Source organism: Xenopus tropicalis, chromosome 1 (genome assembly GCF_000004195.4).
Source record: "Xenopus tropicalis strain Nigerian chromosome 1, UCB_Xtro_10.0, whole genome shotgun sequence".
Lineage (NCBI taxonomy): Eukaryota > Metazoa > Chordata > Amphibia > Anura > Pipidae > Xenopus > Xenopus tropicalis.
Genome location: NC_030677.2, coordinates 83,700,039 through 83,727,266, shown reverse-complemented (window position 1 = coordinate 83,727,266; position 27,228 = coordinate 83,700,039). Strand labels below are relative to the sequence as shown.

The following is a 27,228-nucleotide window of genomic DNA, read 5'->3' as shown; positions in this document are numbered from 1 at the left end:
TTAAACAAACATATTATACACTTACAGTTGCTTTATTGTTTGCCAAATGAAGTTATGTTGGCCAAAGTGATAACCTTTAAGTAGTTGATGAGCTTATTCACACTTGCTTTGGTATTTAAAGGGGATGTAAAGTCTCAGTATAAAAAAACAGTATTCAGTTTCCTGCCTGTCACATAAATAACCAAATCACCAACATACATGCATTAAAAACTGAATACAATTTCTCTTGTTCCTTTTGCTTTCATTTTAGTTTGTATGGATTTCTCAGCAGTCGCAATCTGTTTTTTGACATTACAACAGGTGTAGGAGCGTCAGTCAGAAATAAACATGCCCTTTACTTTCATAGTTTCTTCCACTCATAGGACTGCTGATCACTTCCACACAGGGCAACCATTAACTGCCTAAAGAACTAAGCAAATGGCACTCCGAGTACTTGATCCCTTTTAAAAGTTTTAAAAAAAATAGTTTATATAACAATAAAAGAAGCTTTAGGAAATACTGGTATTTTAAACAACTTTATTGAAAAAGTTACATTTTTCTGGTATGGTTATCTATTGTTTTATAGTTGCACAGATTGCCAATAGTCAGTTATTTGTTTGGTCAAATTTAAATATACACAGAAATAGATATTCCTAAAACAATATATCACAGCATTAAGAATTTTACAATATGAAGAGGTCTGTCAGTGTAATTGTTTTTCCCTGCTGTTGTTTAAAAAAATGCATATCTCTTGCAGAAAACAAAAAGGAAGCACAAATGTTTTTTAAATTAACAATAAACAATATATAACATTTTTAACAGCTCCCCTTCAAAGAATCTACTCTTTTATTTTTAATAAGGAAAGTAACTCATATTTTCACTCAAGTCATAAAATAGCAATATTCATAATGTCAAATGCATTAGGTATACACATTTATAAAAACATTCTGACATATGATAAAGCAATAATGCCTTGGTTGCTTCAACTGTCCTTTGAGGTTTGCGGCAAAGATCATAAATGTAATGTTAAGGTAAGCCATCATAGTGATGAACATACTTTCTTCATATGTAATATATTTAAATATAGCAGCCCCCTCTAATATATATGAATAAGCTTTGGCATGTCTGTGCACACAAGTAGTCAGATTTGAAAATCTTAGTCTATTGTTCTAGTCAAGTCAAACTAAAATGACACAGAGGGACTAACTAAGATGGTAAACCATATACATAAGGGTAGTACATACTCCGAGGAAAAAATGCTATAATATTTAATGGGATAATAAAACATTTTACAAGTTTCATAATAACCTTATTGTAAATTAAATTCATTTTTCAAGTCAACCTTTTGCAGTGGTTGAACCTCCACTATGCAACAAATTTTCAGTCTGCATGTGCATGGATACAGGGAGTTAACAAAACTTTAAAACTGACAAACAGCAGCACAAATCAAATACTAAGAGGACAGAATTCTAATGTAACTACTTATGTCTCAAAAGTTGAAGCACCGGTTATCGAAGACTTTAATGGGATTTATGGATACATCCCAAATCATCCATTAATCTATCGACCAGTTTCACTGCCATTTCACTTTTACTTAGGGGGTTTATATCTACTTTTTCTACTTACAGTCCCAAAAGTCATCCAACAACATCTAACAATATTGAAATGTATTAGGGTCTTCTCAATAAAGTACAGAATACACTTTATGGAGCAAACTGTTTTAAGCGGTAACATCCTTTTAACACCCTATGTTATGCAGCATGTGTTTTTCCAGTTTGACTTTGTTTCAGTGTAGAATATAATTGAGCAAATGGTTAAAAAATAATGTGGAATTGTCTCCAAAAGGCCAAATTCTTAAGCTTGAATATACTTATTTAGAAAGCTATTTTTCATCAATTAAATGGAGACTATGGAGAGTCAGTGTATTGTGCACAAGACTAGCAGGTTATTTTTCCCTACCTGACCTTTCACCATTGGATTGTATTACAATTTAATGAAATAACCAATGATGTATTTTTTTTTAGGAGTGCAGAAAAAATGTTTTATTCCATGCTACCCCATGTAGGTGTTATGTAATGTGATATATTTTAATGATAACTTACATTTTTATCAATGTATTTTATGGGGTAAAAAAAACAACATAATTAAAGGGGACCTGTCACCTTAAGAAATAATTTCAAATTGTTTTCTATTGTGTTTGTCAAGCAAAATAAACTTAACTTACACTATATAAATTATTTTAATTTATAAAATAAAATAAGAAAATGGAATGAATTGGTATTCACAAATGCAGCAAGCAGGCCGGCACCATTTTGTGGACACTGTTATCAAAGCAGGCATTGCATCCTGCCAAAATCTTGTTTCTCTGCCCGTATGGGGGTACCTGATGCCCATGTCCGTACACTGGTTACAAAATTACATGGTGCAGAGGGAGGGGGAATGTGAGGAGAGCAGCAACATCTAAAAAGTTCTGAATTGAAAGTGAAAGTAACTCTCTGCCCCACCTTTATGCCTAAGGCATAGAGGCGAGGCAGGCAATATATGATTGACAGCTGGGATTTTTAAATGCTTTTATAATGGGTATGGATGTGGTAATAAAAAAATTATATTGGATTTCTTGTTTAATTTGAAAAGGGCTTTTATTATAAAGCTTTTTATGTCTGGGTGACAGGTCCACTTTAAAGATAGTTGCTGTAGTTGGGAAGCTCCCAACTAAAATAAAATAAAAAAAACTGTTTTACATGTAGCTTTGTCTTTAACAAATTTTGCACAAACATATGCGTATTTTAAAGGAGGAGCAACGGTGAAATTACATGGGTGTGGGGGGGGGGAATGACAAAAGTTAGGTACCCCACATTGAGTGTATTTACTTACCTGATACCTTGGGCTGGTTGCTCTTGTTAACAGAAAACTGCCCAGGCCCAAGGTTCTCCTCAGCGTCCAACAAAGAACGATCCTCTTCTTCCACCTTGTCTTTCTTTACTACCCAGTGGCTAACGTGTGTTGCAAAGTGAAAAAGCTGCCTTTTTTGTTAAAGCCCGGCTTATTACTTCACTGCACATCCACACGAAGAAAGAAGAAGCAGGAAGAGGATTGTTCTGTGGTGCTCGCTGAGAAGAACCCCAGGCCGAAGCAGTTTTTCTGCTAACAGGAACAATGGCCCAGAGTATCAGGTAAGTAAGTGATTCAATTGTCAGCTCAGGTGGTACACATAACCAGATAAACTTGATTCACTCCACCACGTGGGTGTCCAAAAATGGCCCAAGATTTGCTGCTCGTATAGTGAATCTTGTGTGGATCTTCAATGTATGGCCAGTGTTAAAAGAATATACTGCAGTATGAACAATACATTTTTTTTCTCTTTGAAGAAGTATAAGGACACTGCTCCTAAAATGCTAGGGCCTGCTACTAAGTTGCCTACAGTATTTTTCATTTGGTTCCCTGGCTTTTCTTCATTTCATGCTCATTCAATACTCAAAGTAACAGGAGTCTTAACCAAAACTAATGCAGTCTGATGCCTTTTCATACATCACTGTATGTTGTAAATAAAATAAGGGGATATTTTAATAGTTTAAAATGAGTTTCTAAAATAATTAAATATTTAAAGGAGAAGGAAAGGCAAAGTGCTCTTCTTCTTTGTGCGCTTGTGCAGTAGAGTGAAAAGCTGAACAAAAAAAGTCAGCTTTCCGCTCTACTGTGCATGCGCCGGCCCAGGGATTTTGACACAGAAGGAAGCGCTCGCTGCACGTAACCCAGGCTGGTTCTGTTTTCTCCTAACATGGGCACCAGCCTGGGGTAAAAGGCAAGCAATTAAAGTCACTTGGGGGTGCCTAACATTTTGGCAACTCCAAGTGACTTAGCCTTTCCTTCTCCTTTAAGGAAAACCAGAACATAAACCAGAGATACATGAGATTATTTTTGTAACAAACCTTCTTAGCTACTAACATGCAACATGCAGGGGCAGAGATTATTATTAAATTGATAAGAAAAAGCAAGAACAAAAACTTATTGCAAGCTGTGCAGGAAGGCAAACAGGACATACTGTTTGTATAATTTCAGTGCTATGGACAGTCAATGTAAAGAAAAAGCCTCTAAAGTGGCTTATAAATGAAAAGTGCCTATATCTCTAGTGGTCGGTATGTGGTGGTCCCAACTCAATAGACCCTAAGGCCCCATAACTTCAGTGGTACAAAAAAAAAAAAGTCCAACATAAAAATACTGTTTTAAAATTAAAGAAAAAAAGAATGAAAACTTAGACCAAAACTAAACAGGAAAGGTTCTGAACAAAAACCAGCAAAAAAAAAAAAAAAAAATAGAAAAATAGAAGGAAGAATATTTTCTTGGTATAAGCGCGTTCCTGACAGGCCACTCTGCATGTCCATGGCAAAAGGTATGGTTATATTTCAGAAACCACATATTACTCCCAGGGTGAAACTGGTTATTTCCTTGCCCTCTATTCCTTCTTTCCGCTGAATGGATGGAAACCATATTGAGCATAATGGTTGCTTGCGAACAACTGCACAATTGTACTTCACCACTGTTGCCAACTGAAGTCATCATTATTTCCAAAGACTAAAAAGAATCCTAAAATGGTAGAAAAAATTACCATGTTTCCTGTAAGAACCAGAGCACACGCTCCCCACGCAATCTGTAAATAGATAAGAACAGAAATCTGAATAAAAGACATAAATAAGAGTAAAAAATACTAATTTGAGCACCAAAAAATTACCTTGATTCCATTTATACTTTTGTCTGACCAGTATTATAAAAGGACAACTGTTGGTAGAAAATGGGGCACTTACTTGTCCAGTTCTGAATTGAACAGCAGTAGTTAAAGGGGAATTAATCCCTCCCCTCCCCCCCCCCTCAGGTCACCTGCCCCCTTTACAACCACATCAGCCCAACACACAAAAAAGGGCCTTGTTCGTTAAAGGTAGATGACAGTGTATATACTAGTTATTTTGGTGATGCAATCTGTAAAGCTGCCCCCAAAATACAGATGACAGACAAAAAGCCAACAAAACTGATAAAGATGGTTTTAAAATGTAAAGTATAGGTAAGGGGAATGAAAGAAGCACAGAAACATTAATACAACAATTATTGAAATTTTTTTCTTAAATAAATGAAATTCAAGAACAGTATTTGTAACTTACCACTTGTACTCTGGCAAATACAATGGGAAGTCCAAATGCAGAAACAACAATGCCAGTAGTGAGGAATATAGCAAGCTCCTTGCAAGCATTGCTTGCTGCATCTGTGTCATCTACCACTCTCTTTGCTATGCAGTATGGGATTGGTGCAAGAATGTAGAAGAACAAGACAAAAAGTGGCCAGTACTTGCTAAAAAGTAGGGGAAAAAAGGTGAATATTTAAAATAATATCCTGAGGTATAGAAATAGCAGTGCATCAAGATTAATTTTCTGTAAACAAATACATAGAAGACGTTAAAAAGGGTTTATTAAGTTTAACCCTCCATTCAAATAATTCCTACTAAGAATCTGGATAATCTTTTGGAAGGGGAAATCATCCAAATCTCTGTTTCTTTGAACTCCAAAATCATAGACCAGATAGAGTTCCATTAGAGTCTATGGCCGTTTTTTCACGGCGAACCTGGTGCAAAATTTCACTCATCACTACTATAAAGACTTATGGTAATTATTCTTTATTTACCTAGCAAAATCCAAAACAAGGGGTTGCTAACAAAAGAGTGTGTAATCAACAAGAACTTTAGTGTAGTTATTCAATAGTTATATCCAAGCAGCATTGCCAGCGTGGGGTGCTGCCTCCTCAATACAGCTGGTCAGGCCAATAGATTCTGTGAACAGTCAAAAAGAAACAGGGGGGGGGGGGGCCTCTCTTTATTTACTTTGATTAATCAACAGTCAAGTTTAATTTTTTTTTTCTCAATTCAAGTTTTTTTTATTTAAAAAAACACAAATTTGAGCTATGGTTCAAAAACTCGAATGTCTGGTATTTATTAAGTACATTCAAGTTTTTCTAATTAATAAATAAGCGACCATTTGATATGCAAGTTTATTTTATTTAGAAAAACAAACTGAAATTCACAAACTCAAAAAACGATAAATAAGCCCAATTGTGTCAGGCCTTCTTGTACATGCCTCAAGACTCTACTAAATTGTTTAAGAAATTAAGTGTTTCCGCTGACTTACTAAATTTCATTTTTTTCTGGCCTTGACAGTTGTGTAAACTGAACATGGTAAAAATTCGAATTAAACTCGATCATTGTTGTATTTATAAAATATCACGATAATGCTTAAATAGTTCGTATGAAAATTTAGAGTTTACATTCAAAAATCCCAAATTTTTCAAGATGAATGTATCGTTACAACTCAAAAATGTAGAGTTTCCATGAATCCTATTTTTTTTTGCCTAAACATGAATTGCTCCAGCAGCCATTTTAGGAGCACTCATTCCTGGAAAACAATAATGTTTCACTTGAAACTGAGTGAAATAGAAAATAATGAAGGGATTAACTTCCCATTAAAACTGGGTGAAACAGAAAACAATGAGGGGATTAACTTTTTCTTGAAAATGTGTCAAGGATAGGCTACTCCTCTACTATTCTAAGCCTCCATAGGACTCAATGGCTCAATGGTACTCTAAAGATCAAACGTGCCCAAAAATTTTTTTACAAAAAAAGTTAACTAAAACATTAATAAATCACAAATTATGGTAGTTATTTACGAAAAACTCGAAACTCAAGAAACAATATCAGAAAAATTGAGTATTGGCAAAAACACATTTATAAATCTCGAAAATATCTTAAAGTAAAAAAAATCCACTTTTTTTCAAAATTGCTCAGCAAATGTGCCCCTAAAAGTACAGGTGGCATATAGCGGCATCTATTTAATGCACCTAAGAACTACTGATATATTTAAGTAATGTGTGTGCAGTGTACCTTTATCTGGGCACAGTCAGACAAAGTGCAGGGATAATGCTTTATATTTTTACAAATTGCTAGATTACTTCGTTTATCCTAGGGAATGGATACTCTATACTGCTTTACCAATAAAATAAATATATTTTTCCTAAATTTCTTTAAATCAAAAACAGTTATCCAGAAAGCTCCAAGTTACAGAAATGCCATCTCCTAGAGAATCTATTTTAATCAAATAATTCAGATTATTAAAAATTATTTTCTTTTTCTCTGTAATACTAAAATAGTACATTGTACTTGATCCAAACTAACTCATAATGAATCCTTATTGGGGACAAAATAATCCTACTTAAGGTATGGAGATCCAAATTATGGACCTCTTATTCGGGAAAATCCCAGGTCCCGGGCATTCTGGATAATGGGTCATATATTGTGTTACTTGAAATTACAAATCACAGCAAGCAAAACATCTAAAATTACCCTTTGTATGAGCTAGTTAAGGAACAAAATGATATTTGTGTGTAATTAACATCAAGTGATTACTTTAACTTCCTCAGTTAGCCTTTAATATATCCTCCAGATATGCTAAGAATGCACTCAATCGGTGTTGACAAATATAATTATTTTCTATGTTCATTATTTTTATCAACTAATATCTGCAGGGTACAATTGAAGATCTGTATTATGCCCTTTAGTGGTCAGAGATTAATCCCCATAAACCTCTCCCTAGCTCCCATTTGCTGCCAAAAAGATTGCTCACCCTGGCCTGTGTGTCTTGGTAACACACTCCAGTGCACAAGTGACAACTCCCTCTAGCATCTTATGAATCTCTGACACTTAGGGCAGTTTTATCAACTGCAGATGTGAAAAAACTAACTGCGACAAAACTCGTGAGACACTTTTTCTCGAATGCTAGCTTATTTAAGAGAAAAGTGCGACAGAATATTCTCGTGTGAATTTTGTCTCAGAAAAAAGTTGCATGCTGGCAAGAATCACATTGTTCCATTAATTTTCAATGAAGTTAAAAAAAACCTCAATTTTTTTAAAAATGGGAAAATAAATAAAGGCGTTAAGACAATTCTCATTGACTTCTATTGAATATTGCCAGCTTTTTCCTTGCCGAGGTTCTTCTGGCGACTGAAAATTCTTTCTTTAATAAATACTGACTATTTGTGGTTCTTCTTACGAATAATCTCAAGAATAGTCGCATTCGCTTTTTTTCCACTTTTTTCTCTAATCGTGAAAAAAAACCTCTCATTTTGATAAATCGGTACCTTATTCTGCTTTCCTTGCAGATAGATAGATAGTGAGAGAGCTGGTGGCAGTCCACTCACAAAAAAACAATGGCCCAGGCGCTTCCAAAAAAGCATATTCACGTGTTAATTGGAACAATTGTGGGATTTAAAATGTTGAGAAAACATTTGCATGCATTTGAAGTCCAACGAGTGCTCCATCATTTATATGTGGAGATATATATGTATAATGCACGACTAATTTATATTGAATGAAAATAAGACTTCAAATTAGACAAATAATGTTATTTCGGAGAGTCTTACTTGTATTGTGGCAGAGCACATCCCAGCATTAGAAACATCAGTCCAATTGCTCCACCGAACGACAGGCTGACCAGAGCTAAATTCAAAAAATAAGGTTGATGGTTATTACACACACAATGTTACAATAATGGAAGAGTCCTTCTCTTAGAAAAATCCTACAGGGCACGGCATGAGTCTCTCTCCCCCTCCCAACTATGCTGTAATCTGTGCTACTAGCAGCCAGAGCTGAAGCATGGAAGCTACTAAGACCAAGTTAAAATGGCAGCTGATATCTTAAACAAACAGAGGGAGCTTCTAGGGCTGTTTACTCAGGTCTGGTAAAGCTTTCTACAATAAAGAATAATAAATGTGGTGTTCTAGCTTGACCTAGTGTGACTTCTCCCTTAAAGAGCATCTTTCAACCACTGCGGTGTAAAAAACAATCTTTAAATCCCAACTCAGGTGTAAAAAAAAAAAAAAAAAGATGCAGGAGCTGTTTTTTTTTTCTGTGCACTACAAATATTAAAATCTGTTAACAAGGACAAAGAAAAACTACATAGCACAACCACCAAAAATGCACAAATCTCTTTGTGCTCCTGTGCTGTTACAATTTTTTTCATTGTATACGAAAGGTTAAATGACTGGAGGTGCCAATATGTTAGAGTTGGGCTGTCAATCTGAACAAGCATAAAAATAGAAATGCATAAGTATCAAGTATGGACCCTCATAAGGCATCTCTTGAAGTCACAGGTTTTTTTTTGTTTTTGTTTTTTTAAATCAAAACTCGGTTATTACAAAATAAATACAAGAGCTGTGCAGTTTTTGTTTTTAATTTAACCTATATGAATTCTTTACTGTGAAAATGACTTTTTTCTTAATTACTAACACACAACATGCTGGAAGGGAAAGTTCACCAGCATCTAAAAAGATTCCTGTAGTAGCATTTAGTTCCAGTGCTTTTTTTTGTAGTGTTTCAGAAATATAATTTATAGACTGTATGCAATGGACCTACACTGAATTATTGGAAACCATTTTCCAGAATCCAACACTTCCATAACTGGCTGTGCTGATTTATGAAAGAACTAGTATTAAACTGTGCAACTTATTAAGCCAACACTTGGCAAGTGCACAGACATATTTTTGGGGTGACAACTGCAGAAGGCACACACCACAATTACCAGCTTAGTCAATTGTGCTTGTGTGCAAACAGTGATAATCCTGTTCTTTTTTTTAGTGCTGCAACTTCCCTAAGGGCTCTGGCACACGGGGAGATTAGTCGCCCGCGACAAAACTCCCTGTTCGCGGGCGACTAATCTCCCCGAGTTGTCATGACCCGCCATCCCACCGGCGAACATGTAAGTCGCCGGCGGGAAGGCACATGCGGCGGCGCGATTTCCCGAAATCGCCGAAAAAAGACTCGGGGAGATTAGTCGCCCACGAACAGGGAGTTTTGTTGCGGGCGACTAATCTCCCCGTGTGTCAGAGCCCTAAAAAGAGAAGGAAAGGTAAAAACTAATTAAGCTTTATCAGAATGATCTATGTAAATACAGCCATAAGCACAGAAAAGCAGCACTGAGTTCTTTATCAAAAGAAACACAGGAGTTCTATGCTTCTTTTTTGTACACATGTTCTTCTTTGTCAGACTTCCTCTCCTTTAGGGCTCTGTCAGGTTTGGGGCACAAGTCTGCTCCTCTCTCCCTCTCCCCCTGCTCCCCACTCCCATAAGATCTCACTCCCCCCTCCCTTCAGAATGTGTCATCTCAACTACCAATGCCTAGAGCTGCAAGCAGGAAGCTAGGAAGACCGAGCTAAAATGGCAGCTGCTATCTTTAACAAATGGAGGGAGCTTCTACAGCTGATTAATCAGGTATGCTGAAGCTTTCTCCATAAAAATAAAGAATAAATATAGCATTCTAGGTGGCACTAATGTGACTAATCTATTGGCAGTAATATGCCAAAATGCCTTTCCGTCTCCTTTAAATTCTTCCACGGCTGACCTCTTTCAGAAAACTGTGCATGTTTTATGCGTTATTACAAATCAAGTTCAGAGATTATGTTTTCATTCACTTGAGATGTTAGCACCACAAAGAAAAGAAAAATTGTAAAGTGTTTTGTGATTATTAAAGGGTTAATGCAGTACTATTTGGCTACTCACAATTGTGACCTACATTGAAAATAACTTTGGTTTCATAAAAATGTATTTTTTATGAATTATACATTTGTAAAACAGCACCAAACTATTGATATGTGGGTTAGGAAAAGCCCAGACCCTAATCCACACCCATCCATAACCTTCAGAATGTTGCCATTGTAGGACCTCCACCTTCCCACTCCGTATGCTGCTTGTGTGTGTATCTGTGGTTCCAAGGCTATCTTCAGGAACAGAGGAGTGTACTTTCCCAGTCTGACCTGCACCCAACCGGAACCTGCAATGGCTGCCCAAACTGTAACCCAAACCTACCAGACCCAATGGCAAACTATGGATCACAGGTCAACCCCATACATCGCTACACCAAATGACAATTTATAGGTACACCTTTCTGCTAAAGGACAGGAAAATTCACTGACGGGTCTTCCTCAAAAGAACTAACACTTAGTAAAACACTAGACATGCATCATTAAAGCTGCAATTTTTGCAGCTTTCATATTTATCCAATGTATTTCCAAATGTTACATTGTCCTTTAATAACCATAGTTGATGCTCCTATTAGCATACCAATGTTTTGACACACACCTAAATTAATGGTTATATATTTAAAAACAGTGCAAAACTATATTTAAAAAAAAAAAAAAAGTGAATTACAAAGTTCTTTCTCTGTGACTTCAGAGTAATAAATAGGATCGCTGTCTAAGGAATTAAAAAAAGTTACTCTCGCTCAGCAGCTTGTCACATGACAGTCTGATGACCCGAATAATCTCAAATAGCCAGCTATTCCCATAGGGAATCTAACATAACGGTAAAATAATGCATTGCTTTCTTGAATAGTGCCGATTTCTGTAAGACAACTAGAAGGGCATCTTTTGAAATCTTCTCATTTCTTGTAACTATATGGTGAACAAAAAAAAACAAAAAAAAAAAGCAGACATCCAAAAAAGGTTTTAACAGACAAAACATACAGAAAATATCTCCCCTGTTTGTTCTTGTGTCTCAGATGACAGCTTGACCACTTCATTCAACAAAAATCCAAATGCAACTTCAGAAATAAATATTATGGCAAAAAGAAGAACATGTGCACCTCCTGGCAAAAGGTGTTCACCACTCAAGCAGGTAGTGCTTGCTTTTGATGTTAGCAGCACAAAAATTTGAATACAGATAATCAGCAAAAGTTACATTCTATAGAGCAGTTAAAGTGTTTTATACTTACTATTAGAATGGATATATAAACCAATTAAGCTACTCATAATTGTGACTTACATTGTAAATAACTTTGCACCATTATGCATTGGTAAAACAGCACCAAACTAGTGATGTGCGAGTTAGGAAAAAATCAACACCCATCTCCAACTAACTAGCATTACTAGCTTACTGTAGTCACTATTGTTCAGTATGCCCAGTTTATTGCAATTTGCTGTGTTTATAAACAAGAGTAGCCTTCAGGATTGTTAAACATTAACAGTCTCTCTCTAAAGATATCTCCACCTAAAAAAGGTTTGTTTTTGTGTAGAATGATTCAAAGCTGCATAGTATCCCAATAATCAGCAAAAGTTACATTCTATAGAGCAGTTAAAGTGTTTTATACTTACTATTAGAATGGATATATAAACCAATTAAGCTACTCATAATTGTGACTTACATTGTAAATAACTTTGCACCATTATGCACTGGTAAAACAGCACCAAACTAGTGATGTGCGAGTTAGGAAAAAATCAACACCCATCTCCAACTAACTAGCATTACTAGCTTACTGTAGTCACTATTGTTCAGTATGCCCAGTTTATTGCAATTTGCTGTGTTTATAAACAAGAGTAGCCTTCAGGATTGTTAAACATTAACAGTCTCTCTCTAAAGATATCTCCACCTAAAAAAGGTTTGTTTTTGTGTAGAATGATTCAAAGCTGCATAGTATCCCAATAATCAGCAAAAGTTACATTCTATAGAGCAGTTAAAGTGTTTTATACTTACTATTAGAATGGATATATAAACCAATTAAGCTACTCATAATTGTGACTTACATTGTAAATAACTTTGCACCATTATGCACTGGTAAAACAGCACCAAACTAGTGATGTGCGAGTTAGGAAAAAATCAACACCCATCTCCAACTAACTAGCATTACTAGCTTACTGTAGTCACTATTGTTCAGTATGCCCAGTTTATTGCAATTTGCTGTGTTTATAAACAAGAGTAGCCTTCAGGATTGTTAAACATTAACAGTCTCTCTCTAAAGATATCTCCACCTAAAAAAGGTTTGTTTTTGTGTAGAATGATTCAAAGCTGCATAGTATCCCAATAATCAGCAAAAGTTACATTCTATAGAGCAGTTAAAGTGTTTTATACTTACTATTAGAATGGATATATAAACCAATTAAGCTACTCATAATTGTGACTTACATTGTAAATAACTTTGCACCATTATGCACTGGTAAAACAGCACCAAACTAGTGATGTGCGAGTTAGGAAAAAATCAACACCCATCTCCAACTAACTAGCATTACTAGCTTACTGTAGTCACTATTGTTCAGTATGCCCAGTTTATTGCAATTTGCTGTGTTTATAAACAAGAGTAGCCTTCAGGATTGTTAAACATTAACAGTCTCTCTCTAAAGATAACTCCACCTAAAAAAGGTTTGTTTTTGTGTAGAATGATTCAAAGCTGCATAGTATCCCAAGTCTTCCATGATGCAAAATGCTGTTTTTGTGTGGAGATCTTCTAGAAATACCAAACGTTCTAAAGTACGATTTGTGCCAGTAAATTCTTGTCCAGGCATCAAAGAGACTGCAAAATATTACACTACACTATACTACAGAAACCAGAAAAATAAAGCTAATAAAATCTACCAACATGAATCCCCTTTGAAGTACAGAGCTAAACAAATATCGAACATTTTGTTCCAGTCATTAATTTGCTGAGATATCGTGCTACATGTATTGTGAGCTATATGTATAAGCAACATAAACAAACGAGAGCGTCAAGTACATATTGCTTTGATGCTTGCATCGATTTAATCCGCGGCAATTACCTTTTATGCCTGCCATGAAGCTGAGCACACAGGTCCTGCAGCAGAAGAGATTTAAGCGAATATTCTGCAGACAGGAGCGAAAGAATTTCTGGACCTGTTCAGAACCCACACAAATAAACCAGGGGACAACCTCTCAGAAAAATGAATGGAGCGATTTTCGCATTGTAGCGGCTAGTTCCTATCCTCGGAAGGGACCTTCGTGACGTCACGGTCATGTAGTCACAACCCATCTTTTTCCGCCCACCATTCACTTCCTGTCTGAGCGCCTAACCTATCGTAGCGCAGGTCCTATACTAAGCGGTCACGTGACTGCAACACCGGAATCATTTCGCTATAGTTCCGAGTGGTTTCAGTGTGTCCGAGCAGAAAGCAAGATGGCAGCCTCTGTCAGACAAGACCTTACACAACTGATGAATTCTAGCGGATCGCATAAGGATCTCGCCGGAAAGTGAGTTTGCCGCTAACAGAACTTTTGGGACACATTTACGTTAGCGCGTAGGAACTAATAAGTGTGCATATGCTTGTGGTTAGTGCTCTGAGGGGGCTTTAGTGCCAGTCAAAAATTCTATTGGGCAGAAATGTTCAAATGAAAGAAAGGAAATGATTATATTGTGTGTAGATGAGTGATGTTACCGCTTATTGAATTGTTATCTGCGAGCCAATGTATGGCTTAGCATGGATAGAAAAGGTGAACAAGTAAATATAAACCAGATCTGACATTATAAATGTAAAATCAGTCAAGGAGTTCCGTGATGAGGTGTCTGGTATTTATGATTTCAATTTCATTTAATTGTTTTTTTCAAGTTCAATAAAACATTTCTACTGCACAGATTAGATGTTCCTACTGTACATTTGCAGCCACATGAGGAAAACAATTCCCCCAGTAGAAGATATACTAACAAACTGCAGCTATTACAGTCTTTACAGATCTCCCACTCCTCATTCATTATATCTCCTCCTCATACCTATCACAATTTTTTGCCTTTAATCCCCTATTTCTATGTCTTACATTTCACCCAGCCATTCATACTTTCTTCTTCTTATGTGTCGTTTAACTTTTCATAATTATACTTATTTACACCTTTAGGATAATTTGCATTCGCACTTTCCATCCTATCCTGTTATTTTTTAAATATCACTTTATTCATAAATTATTTAAAAAAAGAAGATAAAGGCAAACATAAGCAAATGTAATTAATATTCATATTAATGTAAACCATTAATATTTGTTTATCTACATAAATTAGTATATTTAGATAACTGTCAGATATGAGTGTTAGTGTGATGAACAATTGGAAGGGGGAATAAGCACCTAGTGGACGGTAGTTGCACCAAGTAGCTAAAAGTATATTGTGGAAATAAAAACCTAAATTGAAACTGAAACCTTATAGAGTGACCAGGATTTTGAATTCAAGCTTTACTTGACAGGAGTTGCAAAAACACAGTCCAAGAAGCCAAAAATATGTTTTCCTATATTATCCCCCATTGTTTTTCTAAGTGCTGGTTAATTTATCTTTCATGTTTTATAGGTACCGACAAATATTAGATAAAGCACTCCAACTTCCTGGCCCAGAACAACTTGAAGCCTTGAAAGCTTTTGTTGAAGCAAGTATGTTTGTATTTTTGGGTGTATAAAGGGTTGCACTATTGGGGAAAATGGGTTCAGTAATTATCTGACATAGATTATCTGACTTACATTATCTATGATAATATATAATATATATCATATATTATATATGATAATAGGAAATGTGAGTGCAAGTGGTGTGTGTGTGCAGGCAGTGGAAACCCAAAGATTCACATATATGAGGAATAAGAATTTTTCACAACATAATGGCAGTGTCTACCACCAGGGGTGTCAAAATGTCTCCTCTGCAACTGTTTTGAATGACTGTTTTGAGCCTTCCTTATTCTTGTGCAAGTTGAATAAGTAGGGCTTTTGCTGAAAATATTTTTTGCCCGTTGTGTAAATCACAAATAATATATAGTTTTTGTGTTTTGTTTTTTTGATAACCAGGGTAAACTGGGAAACTAAAGCAAAGGTCAAGTATGTTCAGCAAAAGCCCTATTTATTGAAGTTAGATTGAACAAGGGGGTATACTACCTCTTTTAGTTGTAAACTGTTGTGCAAAACATTGTTTCTGTATTTCACCTACTGTAACCCATATTTACCACTCAAATCAATCATGTTTGCAGTTAAAGGGGTTACAACTTTCAACAGAGCTATCTCACTCTACTCTTGGCATGTGCAGCTAACTTGCCACTATCAAAACTTTATTAGAAGATGCTGCAGTAGTTTTCTTTATGTATGCAGTATTAGGCCTGAATGTGATTATTGGGCAGAAAGATTCTAATTCTTAGACAGGATTTTGCAATAACCCGGGCCCCTTGCCCTGGAAAACGACTTTGCAATTAATGTTTATTGTTTGATATAATATTTTAATATTGCTTTGGCCTATAAAAGTATGGTAGTGTGTGCTGGGATTTGATTTAAAGGAGGCATATCATGTAAAAATAAAGAATGTACCAATGCATAATACTCCTCTAAATATAGAAGGATTGGTCTTAAAAAAGCTTTGGACTGATTTATTGAAAAATTCCTCCATTCCCAGGCTGTACAGGGGGCCGGCGGCACTCAGCACACTGCGCTGTATGATAGGAACCAGTCAGCAGCTAGGCTGACCTGATAGACAACCAAAGCCTTTACTTGTTTACTTTACTATCTTGAGTAAAATGCATGATATTTTTTTGCAGTGGTAAATGAAAATGTCAGTTTGGTGATTTCACGTCAGCTGCTCACTGATTTCTGTACCCACCTCCCCAGCCTGCCTGATGGCATAGCTAAGGAAATCTACCACTTCACCTTGGAGAAGATACAACCGAGAGTAATTTCATTTGAAGAACAGGTCAGAGGAGGGGTCTAATGTTTTGGCTGGGGGAAGTCTGTAAAATTAGAGGCCTCAATGAACCAAACATATAATGCAGTATCTTTAAAAGGGTAGTATACCCATTTTTTTAAGTAGTATACTGAAGAGAGGCATATGCTAAACATACTTTTTGCCTGTTGCTGTAATTAAGAAATATCTGTCATTAATCAAGTTAATTGTAAGCGCCTCTGTTAAAGTAATTGTTTTACCAAGGTCATAAATTTAGGGCATTTTTCCAAGCTGACACTAGGCACCTTTAATACGTTTGTTTTCAAATACAGGTTCAAAATAGAATCTTTATGGTTCTTGATTTTGTTCCAGAAGCATGAGATTTTTGGCATCTATAAAGGGGTAATATATGTTATATAAGGACCAGTAAAATTAAAAATTATAGTTTTATATGCATTTAAATATTATGTGCTGTTATCCTGCAATGGTAAAAATTGCTTGTTTGCTTCAGAAACTATTGCTATTAAATATATAAATATGCAGTGTAGCCATGGGGAAAGCCACTCAAGCTACCAGGGCAAAAAGGCAAAGGTTTACGCAGCAGGTAAACTATACTATCTGTAGAATACAGGTATGGGGCCTTTTTTCCAGAATGCCCGGGACCTGGGGTTTTCCGGATAAGGGATCTTTCTGTAATTTGGATCTCCAACTTAAATCTGCTAAAAAATCATTTAAACATTAAATAAACCCAATAGGCTTGTTTTGCCACCAATAAGGATTAATTATATCTTAGTTGGGATCAAGTACAAGGTACTGTTTTATTATTACAGAGAAAAAGGAAATATTTTTAAAAAAATGTGAATTATTTCCTCAAAATGGAGTCTATGGGAGATGACCTTTCTGTAATTCGGAACTTTCTGGATAAATAGGTCCCATACCTGTACAACTGGTTTAATTTTTACACAGGAAGTATCTCTACAGGACTATAAAATGACCGCTTTTGCCAATAATTGTAGGTGTTCAATCAGCAGATACAAAGTTTAAAGTCAAGGCCTAATAATGACAATAAGTAAGTAAAAAGATGCCTTCTAAGTGCCTTAAAATTCAATTATCCATTCTGTACCCACAAAATGTTCTAGGATGCCTTTCTTAATAAATATATATATAATCCTCCAGAGCAAGGATCCCAAACCTTTTTTTATCTGTGAGCCACATTCAAATGTAAAAAGAGTTAGGGAGCAACACGAGCATGAAAAATGTTTCTGGGGATGCCATATAAGGGCTATTATCGGCTATTTGGTAGCCCCTATGTGAACTGACAGCCTAATTGAGAGACTCTGTTCGGCAGTACAGATGTTTTTTATGCCACTAAGACTTTCCTCCAAGCCAGGAACTTAAAGGGGGTCTAAAGTCAAAAAATAAAATTCCTTTTAAGGCTCCTTACTTAAGAAACCTATCGCCAATAAACTTTCATTAAAAAATCTCTACAGTTTTTATAAAAAAAAACTGATTATACTCCCATTCAATTCTCCCTTCGTTTTTCTTGCTCTGACAGCTGCGGATACAAATCTTAGATGGCCGCTGGCCGCTCTACAGGGAAACAAACAGCACTGCTATAGTTTTGCATGGCTGTGAGGTAGGGTGCGAGGGTTGTTTAGCACTAAGGCTAGCCAGGTTAGATAAACAAAACATAATTTATCCCTGCACAGTGCCTCCCTGCCATTCAAAGTAGCGATTGTTTCCCCACAGTGCAGCGAGCGGCAATCTAGAGATTTATATCTGCAGCTGAAAGAGCAAATAAAGTGAAGGGAGAATTGAACTATCAGGTTTTTTATAAAAACGGTACAGATTTTGTAATGAAAGTATATTTTCTTTATAAGTAAGGAGTCTGAAAAAGGAATTTTGTCTTTTTAACGTTAGATCCCTTTTAAAATAATCACCTGCTTTGAGGCCAATGGGAGCAACATCCAAGGGGTTGGTGAGCAACATGTTGCTTCTGAGCCACTGGTTGGGGTTCCCTGGTCTAGAGGCATTAACATTTTGCATGTTTATCTTTATACATAAGCTCTTCTTGATCCTAAAGACAGTAACTTTCAGTTTAGTCCTTTGGGTCTCTACTCTCACTAAATAAGTCCCAGTACCCTAATTATGTTTCATCTCACTTACTAGTTTCTTTTATAAATGGTTTCAAACATACAGATGAGTTGTGTGTGTCCTGCAGAAACCAACGTTGAACCATTTTTTTGTCGCAATTCCTTCTCTTTTATACCAATGTTAATGTGGGTGGGTCTCATGGTTGTTCACCGAGATACTAGCTCCCTTTTTATATTAGTCCAAACCATAAACTAGTGTGAAAATGATCCAGTATTTTGGATAGCCTTGTGTCAGTTCTGGTTATGTAGAAATGGTATCTGTGTCTAACATTTCTTTGTACCTGTATGGTTCATAGTATTTTTAGGAATCTGATCTGTGAATGAGAATGTTGTAAAAACGTGTCAAATTGCCACAGGTTGCATCAGTCAGACAGCATTTGGCATCCATTTATGAGAAAGAAGAGGACTGGAGAAATGCTGCTCAGGTGCTAGTGGGGATACCTCTAGAAACAGGTCAAAAGTAAGTCAACTCGAGGAATTTTTTATTAACTGTTGAGCTTTTCAACCTGTATTTTATAGTTTTTTTTTTAATTTTTTTTTTTTTTATAGAGATAAACTTAACTTACGTTTTAAGGTGATTGAAATGGATTAGTATTTGCTTTTTGGAGGAAAACAGGAGCCCTCCACTAAAAGGCAGATAGCTTTTGGAAAGTAGCTGTCCCTGCTTCATGAATTATGTGCATCGGCTAATCTTTACTCAGAGTTGGACTGCAGCTGAAACAATTGGAATTATCCAAATGCCCAAGGGGCAACTAATCTGCAGAGGAAAACCTACACCTTGCCTTTATTCAGGCTATGTAATGTGTATGCTTTCATGGTAAAGCATTTTAAGGAGTCCCTAGTGGTTGAGCAGATTTCCCTTAGGCAACTAATCTCACATGGCATCACCCTTGGGGCAGTGGCACACGCGATAAATCTTTGTTACCGCGGGTGACTAATTGCCCCATAATGCCATGCAAGAATGTTAATTGCGCCGCTTCGGATTCCCGAAGTTGCCTTGAAGAAAACCGAAGCAACGCGTATGCCATCCCATCAGCGATTTACATTCTTGCCAGTGGTATGGCATTTAAAGGAGATTAGTCGGCCGCAATAGTGAAGATTTATCACTGGTGACTAATCTCCACGTGTGCCACTGCCCCTAAGGAGCATGCTACATCATTTGTGGTTGTTTGTAATATGTTTTTAAACAACAGGTATCATTTAAAGAGTATAAAAGCCCAATAGGATTGTTTCACAGCCAATATGGATTTATGCAGCTTATTTAGGATCAACTACAAGATACAATTTTAAGTAATTGTGTGCATTCTGGATAATGGGTTTCCAGATAAGGGATCCCTTAATTGTACCAGAGCAAATGAGTGACCAAGTAAAAGTGCCTTATAATATAGTCCTGCACTTTTGCTTAGAACATCTTCATCTTTTAGTAGTGGCAATTGGGTCATTAAATACTTGGTCTCATTGCTCAATCTCTACTGTTTTGAAATCCATTTTTAGGACCTGGTACCGTATGTGGCACTTAAACCTTTACAGGATTAAAAACTATTTTCTTTAATTGCTGTACAAAGTATTCCAACTTAGCAATAAGTGACAGGTAAAATTTTCCTTCAAGTGTTCTCATTTTCACTTATTCTCTTAGTGGAAGGGGACTTATTCCCATAGTAGAGTCTGGAAGTTGGACGGAAGTTGGGTGGAATGTTGGATATGACGTATGTGTTTTGTTACATAAAACATTTTTCTTTTCCAACAGACAATACAATGTAGACTATAAATTAGAGACCTACTTGAAAATTGCCCGTCTGTACTTGGAAGATGACGATCCTGTACAGGCAGAAGCCTATATTAACAGGGCATCTCTTTTGCAGAATGAGTCAACCAATGAACAGCTTCAGATCCATTATAAGGTGAGCTCATGCATTTTAGAAAAGATTGTAATGTAAGGATTTGTAAAAGGCATTAATCTATATCAGCCTTAAATAACAGCTATGCCTGCACAAGTCTAACTGAAGTATAATAATTATACTGAATTTCCCTGGTTCCTTATCTATACTAAGAGGGTATATCAGTTGAATATCAGTTAGCACTTTGTGGTTAGCGAGATAACTGGTGTTGGCAATAATTAAAAATAATTGTGCAGTTTTTAAGTGTTCTTTTGAATTTGTTTGAATCATATTGGAAAAAAGAAGTTTGGAATCTAATTTGGGATAACCTGAGCACAAGAATAGCCATGTATAATGTCCAACACAGTGTGCAAAGTGGAAATAAAATGCCTGCGTTAGGTAGCACTTGGTTCAAGTGGGGGGCAGGGTAGGCATGTATGATGAGCTGTGCCTTCTGACACTCCTCACACTCCTTCCACACATTAACAGAGTGTTGGATATTTATATGGTGCTCTGTGCAAAGAGCAGCAGACCCTGGAGCACTAAGGGGTGCACTCTTGCATCTGTGCCGGTTAAGTAAATGACCCCTAATGTATATCATATATGTAGGAGTAATGGAACTCATATTTGAAGGATGCTTCACACCGATTCATACAGTAAGGGATTCCCTGCTGTACTAATAATGCATTCAAACCTTTAAGCATTAATAAGATAATGGAGGTCTTTGAAAGGAAAAGGGTCTTCCTACCACCATATGAAGTTAATTATCTTAAACTATGTAGAAAACCACGTATACAATTTAAGGAACTGACTTAGGCCATCTGTCCAAGCCTGGACAGAGGAAATGCTTAGAAATAAAATGTTCTTTTTACAATTATTTTAAATTATGTCAATTGGTAATTCTTTAGTTGTTGAATTCAATCAAAGCACTTCTACACCACAGGTAACATGCCGTATGAAATTCTAACTAACAAAAGTGTACAGTTAGGACCGGAACTGAATTTGTATAGCATCAAGATCAACATTTGTTTGTTTTGTCTTTCTGCTCTTGGGACTAGTACATATATGCAGTGTAAGATTTTATTACACCATAAACCTTCATAATCCTTGATTATGTTGTAGGATATACTGGCAGCAGTCTCATGCTGCTTCAAATTACATAAGAGTTTGTGAATTTAATCGAGTTGACATCATGAGTGATAAATATAAAAACCTTATGTTCTTATTTGATAGTTCTGTGTCATGAACACCACTATTGTAATCATCTTTTAGAGTACCATTGCTGAAATAATATTTTTTTCGCTGCTTATTTTTCTTTAACCTGTCATTTCTTTCTAGGTGTGCTATGCCCGTGTGCTTGACTACAGGAGAAAATTCATAGAAGCTGCTCAGCGATACAATGAGCTGTCGTACAAAACCATAGTGCATGAAAGTGAGAGGATGGAGGCATTAAAGCATGCACTACACTGCACTATACTAGCTTCTGCAGGTAATTTCAGCCTATTTATTTGTAGTTACATATCTCCTCCAAGTGTGCTTCCCACCTTTTTTCTAACAGCTACTAACTTTCTAAGTTTCAGACATAGAGAATTTGCTAACATAACACTGCCTTAATATAAAACAACCTACTTTAGACACAGAAGTTCTCTGAGTTTTGTTCTGTCATTGCATTTTTCTTAATGATATCTGATTCCATTAGTCAGGTGCAAGTTCACTTGCTACCTTCTTTAAACTAAATAGTGCTCTGTGTAAGTTCTAAATAGTTGAGGTGAGGAGCAGTTCAGTGAGGTGACTTCATGGATAAACTGTTGAGGTCATACAACAGCTATACAAGAATGTACAGTACCTATATGCTTGCCACTATAAATGGCAGTAGACACAAAGGTATATTTATCATGCTGTGTAAAAAGTTGAGTAAAACATGACTGGTGATGTTGCTCCGAGCAGCCAATCAGATGCTTTGCTTTGGTTTTCTAACTGTTGAAATCCAATTGCTGATTGATTGCCCTGGGCGACATCACCAGTAATCTTTCACTCCACTTTTTACACAGCATGATAAATATTACCCTAAGTAACCAGATTCCTTATACCTTAGTAACCAGATTCAGATGTAAACCAGTGTTTTGTAAAATACAAACACTGTAAGAATGTTTTTACCTTTGGAGTAACTGTGTAAGTCTCTCTTTTGTGGAAAGCTCAAGTAAACTGTACATTTTTTACAATCATTATTATAACAAATAGCTTTGAAATAAAAGAACTTTACGTAACATTGGATAGTTTTTTTTTTATTTTTTTTTTTATGCTTTTTGACTTATGGTACAAAGGCATGGTTGGAAAGGAAGGCTGCAGTTATACATAGAAACCCCCATCCTGCAAGTATAAAACTTGCTTTGCTGTTTAGAAACTGGTGGAAAGATGCATGCTTTTAGTATTTGATAATAATTCAGTAATCTACCATCAGCTTTAAAATGATAGCTGTGTCATGATTGTTCCTGTACTTGTTTACACACAACACTTGACATTTGTAGGTCAACAGCGCTCTCGAATGCTGGCTACTTTGTTTAAGGATGAGCGATGCCAGCAGCTGTCGGCCTATGGAATCCTGGAAAAGATGTACCTAGACAGGATCATAAGGGGAAATCAGCTTCAGGAGTTTGCTGCTATGCTCATGCCACATCAGAAAGCTACAACTGGAGATGGTAAGAAAGAGTAATCCAAAAATCAGTTACTGTATCTGTTTATAACAATTTAGTGCAGAGTTTCCTCATCAGAATGAGACAAGGGAGAGAATACAAGATAAGGAAAGAAAAGGGGGAATATCAGAACCTAAAGGAAATGGCTTAAACATTAAAGGGAATGTTGGTAGCTCAAGTTCTACCTTGCTTTGTATTTGCCACTCTTTAGGGCTGTAGCACACGGGGAGATTAGTCACCTGCGATAAATCTTCGCTATTGAGGGCTACTAATCTCCCCAACATGCCATCCCACCGGCAAGAATGGGATGGCAATCGCCACTGGGATGGCATACGCATCGCTGTGAGGCAACTTCAGGAAACCAAAGCGGCGGGTATCCCCCGGATGGCATGTCGAGGAGATTAGTCGCCTGCAATAGCGAAGATTTATCACGGGCGACTAATCTCCCTGTGTGTGCCACTGCCCTTAGGGATTACTCTGCTACAGGGGGTTCATATAACCTGTGGTGGGATTATGGCTAAATTATTAAAGGAATGCAAAAAAACATGATTGTGGCTATTTAGAAGTCAAGATATGTTGACTTTTTATAGATCCACGATACATCACTAGTATGATACACATTAAACTGATATTTCTCATTAGAGATATGTATAGGTTTGCTATTTTTGTGTGAGGCACACTGAAGTTTTTATGTGGCAACATTAGTGTATCTTAACAAATGCATTATTTATATGCATTTTAATAGTAATCATTTCTAGCATGATGGCCTTCTAACATTTACAAAAAGCTGTCAAAAATATTTCACTGTTATTAGAGGAAAAGAGTTGTTGCATTAGCTCATTTCTCATTCTGTTTTTTTTATTGCCCATGTTGTTTAAATATAGGCACACTTCTATTTACCTTTCTGACTTCTTAAAATTTCCTTTCACACTACTTTGAACTATATAATGGTTTGATGTTACTGTTCCTATGAAATAATGCTACTTTTTAAACAAAGGTTTTTTTTTTTTTTCATTTTAGGTTCTAGTATTTTGGACAGAGCTGTGATTGAACACAACTTGTTATCAGCAAGCAAGCTTTACAATAATATTACATTTGAGGAACTTGGAGCTTTGTTAGAAATCCCAGCTGCTAAGGTAACCACCTTCATGGGGTTGGGAATACAGGGCCTGATAATAACCTGCTTCCCCCTCCCCACACTTCCCTCCTGTCTGTATCCTCGTCTTATGATGTATATTTGTAAGGGGATGTGGTTGATGTGTGAGATTGTTGGATGCAAGGTGGGGAAGGTAGCTCAAAAATTTAAGTTGTTTGAAGCCTCAGACAAATGGGGATACACACCCGGTGTGTATTCTTTGTTAGTGCAGCCACAAAGGTCTTTATATTATTTATAATTGCAAAATGACACATTTTTAAATGGGGTGCTTGCTAATGCCAGCCAGACAAGCCCATTTCCCAGCACCCAACCCCCACCTCTGACCTGCTTCCCTCTTGACTGATGCACTTAGCAACTTAGGCCTTCTTCCAATACCCCTCATCAGCATTTCAGGATCTTGGTTTTTGCCCATGAGCAGTAGTAGGTGGTGGTACATGGCTGTGTATTATGGCAATTTTAAGCATTTCAGCTAATGCCACATGGGAAGCGTATTCTAGGCCTGCGGATAAGCATTGGGTTGGCCCAGGTACAGGCACACTAAGTGGAATTCAGCACAAAATATATTAAATACCCATTTATTTTACAGGCAGAAAAAATAGCTTCTCAGATGATTACAGAAGGACGAATGAATGGATTCATTGACCAGATTGATGGGATCGTTCATTTTGAAAGTGAGTAGTGAACTCCTAGCATCCCACATGCCCAGATTGCTATTAAAAATCAAAGCTTTCATTTGCTTGAGTACTTTTATTGCCCACCCTCATTATGCATTGCATAATAAATTAAGGGAGGGCTAGTAAGAGATTTGCTAGCACAATGGCAATCACAACAGTAAGAGATTTTATTACAAATTGACTAATATGCAAAATCTGTGTCTTGAAGTAAACCTTAAAATCGAATATGGCTAGAGAAATTGTATTTTATATACTGAACTACTGCATTAGCTTAGGGGTTCTGCATCTCAATAATAGTAAAGAGCCCTCTATCTTGGATTTTGGTAGGAGTGTCCGTGACATTGCACATGCTCAATATGCTGTGGGCAGCTGGTGAGACGTTAAGCTTAGGGTTCATCACAAATAATCAAGCAGAAAATGAGATCCCCATGTAATATAGGCTGAAGCTTCAGGGCTGATTATTACATTCTCATGCCAACTGCACTAGTTCATCGGTGCCATGTAATGAAAATCTAAATAAAGTACTAATCAGTCTTGTATTGTGGCATTTCTGGTAGCAGAAAACTACACTGCCCCAGGCTACTATTCAGTAAACACCAAGCGATTTTCTTTCTTTGTGCTGTGCACATGCACAGTAGAGCAAAAAGCAAATTTTTTTTTTTTTTCTTTAGCAAAAAGCCAACTTTTTCACTCTACTGTGCATGTATCTGCCTGGGGCCATTAAAGAATGAAGAAGATAGCTCCGTGGTGCTCACTGAAATTACCCTGGTCCTTGCAGATATTGTCCTGGCAGGAATTGAACCTAGGGCCCCTGTGTTGCACAATATAAACATGTTTTATGTTATAGTCGCCTGTCGTTTGGGGCACTTCGAAGGTTTTGTTTGTCATAACATTGTTAACAGTGTTTCACCAAATATAACAATCTCCAAATAGGTTCATGTCTCGGGTAAGCACTTAAACGTCCGCCTGATCTTTTATAGATCTACACATACAACCCCCCCTGTTGTTAATAATGCTGCAATAATAACCACATTTCACAGGTGTCCAAATTCAGCACAAACCCTTATTTTAAATTTCTTTTATATCTTCTTTTATAGCACGAGAAGCATTACCAACATGGGATAAGCAGATACAGTCCTTATGCTTTCAAGTTAATAACCTGTTGGAAAAGATCAGCCAGACAGCCCCAGACTGGACAGCCCAAGCAATGGAAGCTCAAATGGCGCAATAATCTTTTTTTTTTTTTTTTTTTTTTTTTTAATTTGGAATTTGAGAACAAACCCATCTCTGCCCAAGCAGTATCACCAGATGACCGTTTTTGCAGCTTGGATATGCCTGGTTGCTGTTGTGAAGCCTGGAGTAAAATATCTCTACCTTACCCACTCTGTCTGACCAGTCCATTTAGCTTACAGATTTCAAAGGACAATATCTGCTTTTCAAGATCCATAGTGCATGAATGTCACTTTATCAGCATCTAACATTTAAATAGTAACTGTGTGGAAAAAAACTGCAATTAAAACCAGAGTTACATGTGTATATAGTGTTAATATTTCTTGGGTGTTTATTAAGACAATTTGGGCTGTTTTAAATCTTCAAATGTCTCCGAACAGGGCAATACAGCTATTTTCCTGTGATGAAGACGTGGTAATACTGAAACCAAAAAAAAAACCATATACAGGTATCGGATCTGTTATCCTGAAACCCGTTATCCAGAAAGCTCCGAATTACGGAAAGCATGTCTCCCGTAGACTTCATTTTAATCAAATAATTCAGATTTTTTCAACCGATTTCCTTTTTCTTTGGCATAATAAAACAGTACCTTGTATTTGATCCTAACTAAGATATAATTAATCCTTATTGGATGCAAAACAACCCTGTTGGGTTTATTTATGTTTTACTTATTTTTTAGTAGACTTGAGGTATGGAGATCCAAAATACGGAAAGACCCCTTATCCGGAATACCCTTGGTCCCATGCATTCTGGATAAGGGGTCCTATACCTGTACAGAGTAAATAAGAGAGTGTTAAATTTAGTTACGCCTTACAGAACAAAATGACATATTCCTGCAAGTTTAAATCAATTGAAAAGACACATATATAGAACTGGCACACCTATAACTGATAAAATTTAACCTTTATTGAGAAGATACTAAAACATATTGGTTTAAAAAGATAGAAAAGCAAGAAAAAGGAAATTCTAAAATAAC

General features: G+C 36.5%; 2 protein-coding genes across 2 annotated transcripts; one reads left to right on the top strand and one right to left on the bottom strand.

The window, feature by feature from the left end:
- Positions 1–499: 499 nt before the first annotated feature.
- leprotl1 (leptin receptor overlapping transcript like 1) lies at positions 500–13,807 on the bottom strand. The gene is made up of 4 exons (XM_002936453.5): positions 13,594–13,807; positions 8,434–8,509; positions 5,133–5,319; positions 500–4,627 (listed from the first exon to the last, which is right to left on the bottom strand). Exons 1-4 carry the CDS (start codon positions 13,607–13,609, stop codon positions 4,511–4,513), a joined length of 396 nt encoding a protein of 131 aa, XP_002936499.2. The 5' UTR covers positions 13,610–13,807; the 3' UTR covers positions 500–4,510.
- A 143-nt stretch (positions 13,808–13,950) lies between these two features.
- Positions 13,951–26,556, top strand: cops4 (COP9 signalosome subunit 4). Its single transcript, NM_001016715.2, is given in 10 exon segments — positions 13,951–14,041; positions 15,123–15,202; positions 16,348–16,499; positions 18,979–19,082; positions 20,370–20,523; positions 21,838–21,988; positions 23,028–23,198; positions 24,213–24,328; positions 24,935–25,019; positions 26,120–26,556. Coding segments are annotated over 10 exon segments (1,221 nt in total). The 5' UTR covers positions 13,951–13,967; the 3' UTR covers positions 26,254–26,556.
- Positions 26,557–27,228: the final 672 nt, after the last annotated feature.

Coding starts and splice junctions, on each gene's coding strand:
- leprotl1 (XM_002936453.5), bottom strand. Junction 5,320..8,433: donor TGTGCTCTGCCACAATACAA/GTAAGACTCTCC, acceptor CCTACTTTTTAG/CAAGTACTGGCCACTTTTTG. Junction 4,628..5,132: donor TATTTGCCAGAGTACAAGTG/GTAAGTTACAAA, acceptor ATCTATTTACAG/ATTGCGTGGGGAGCGTGTGC.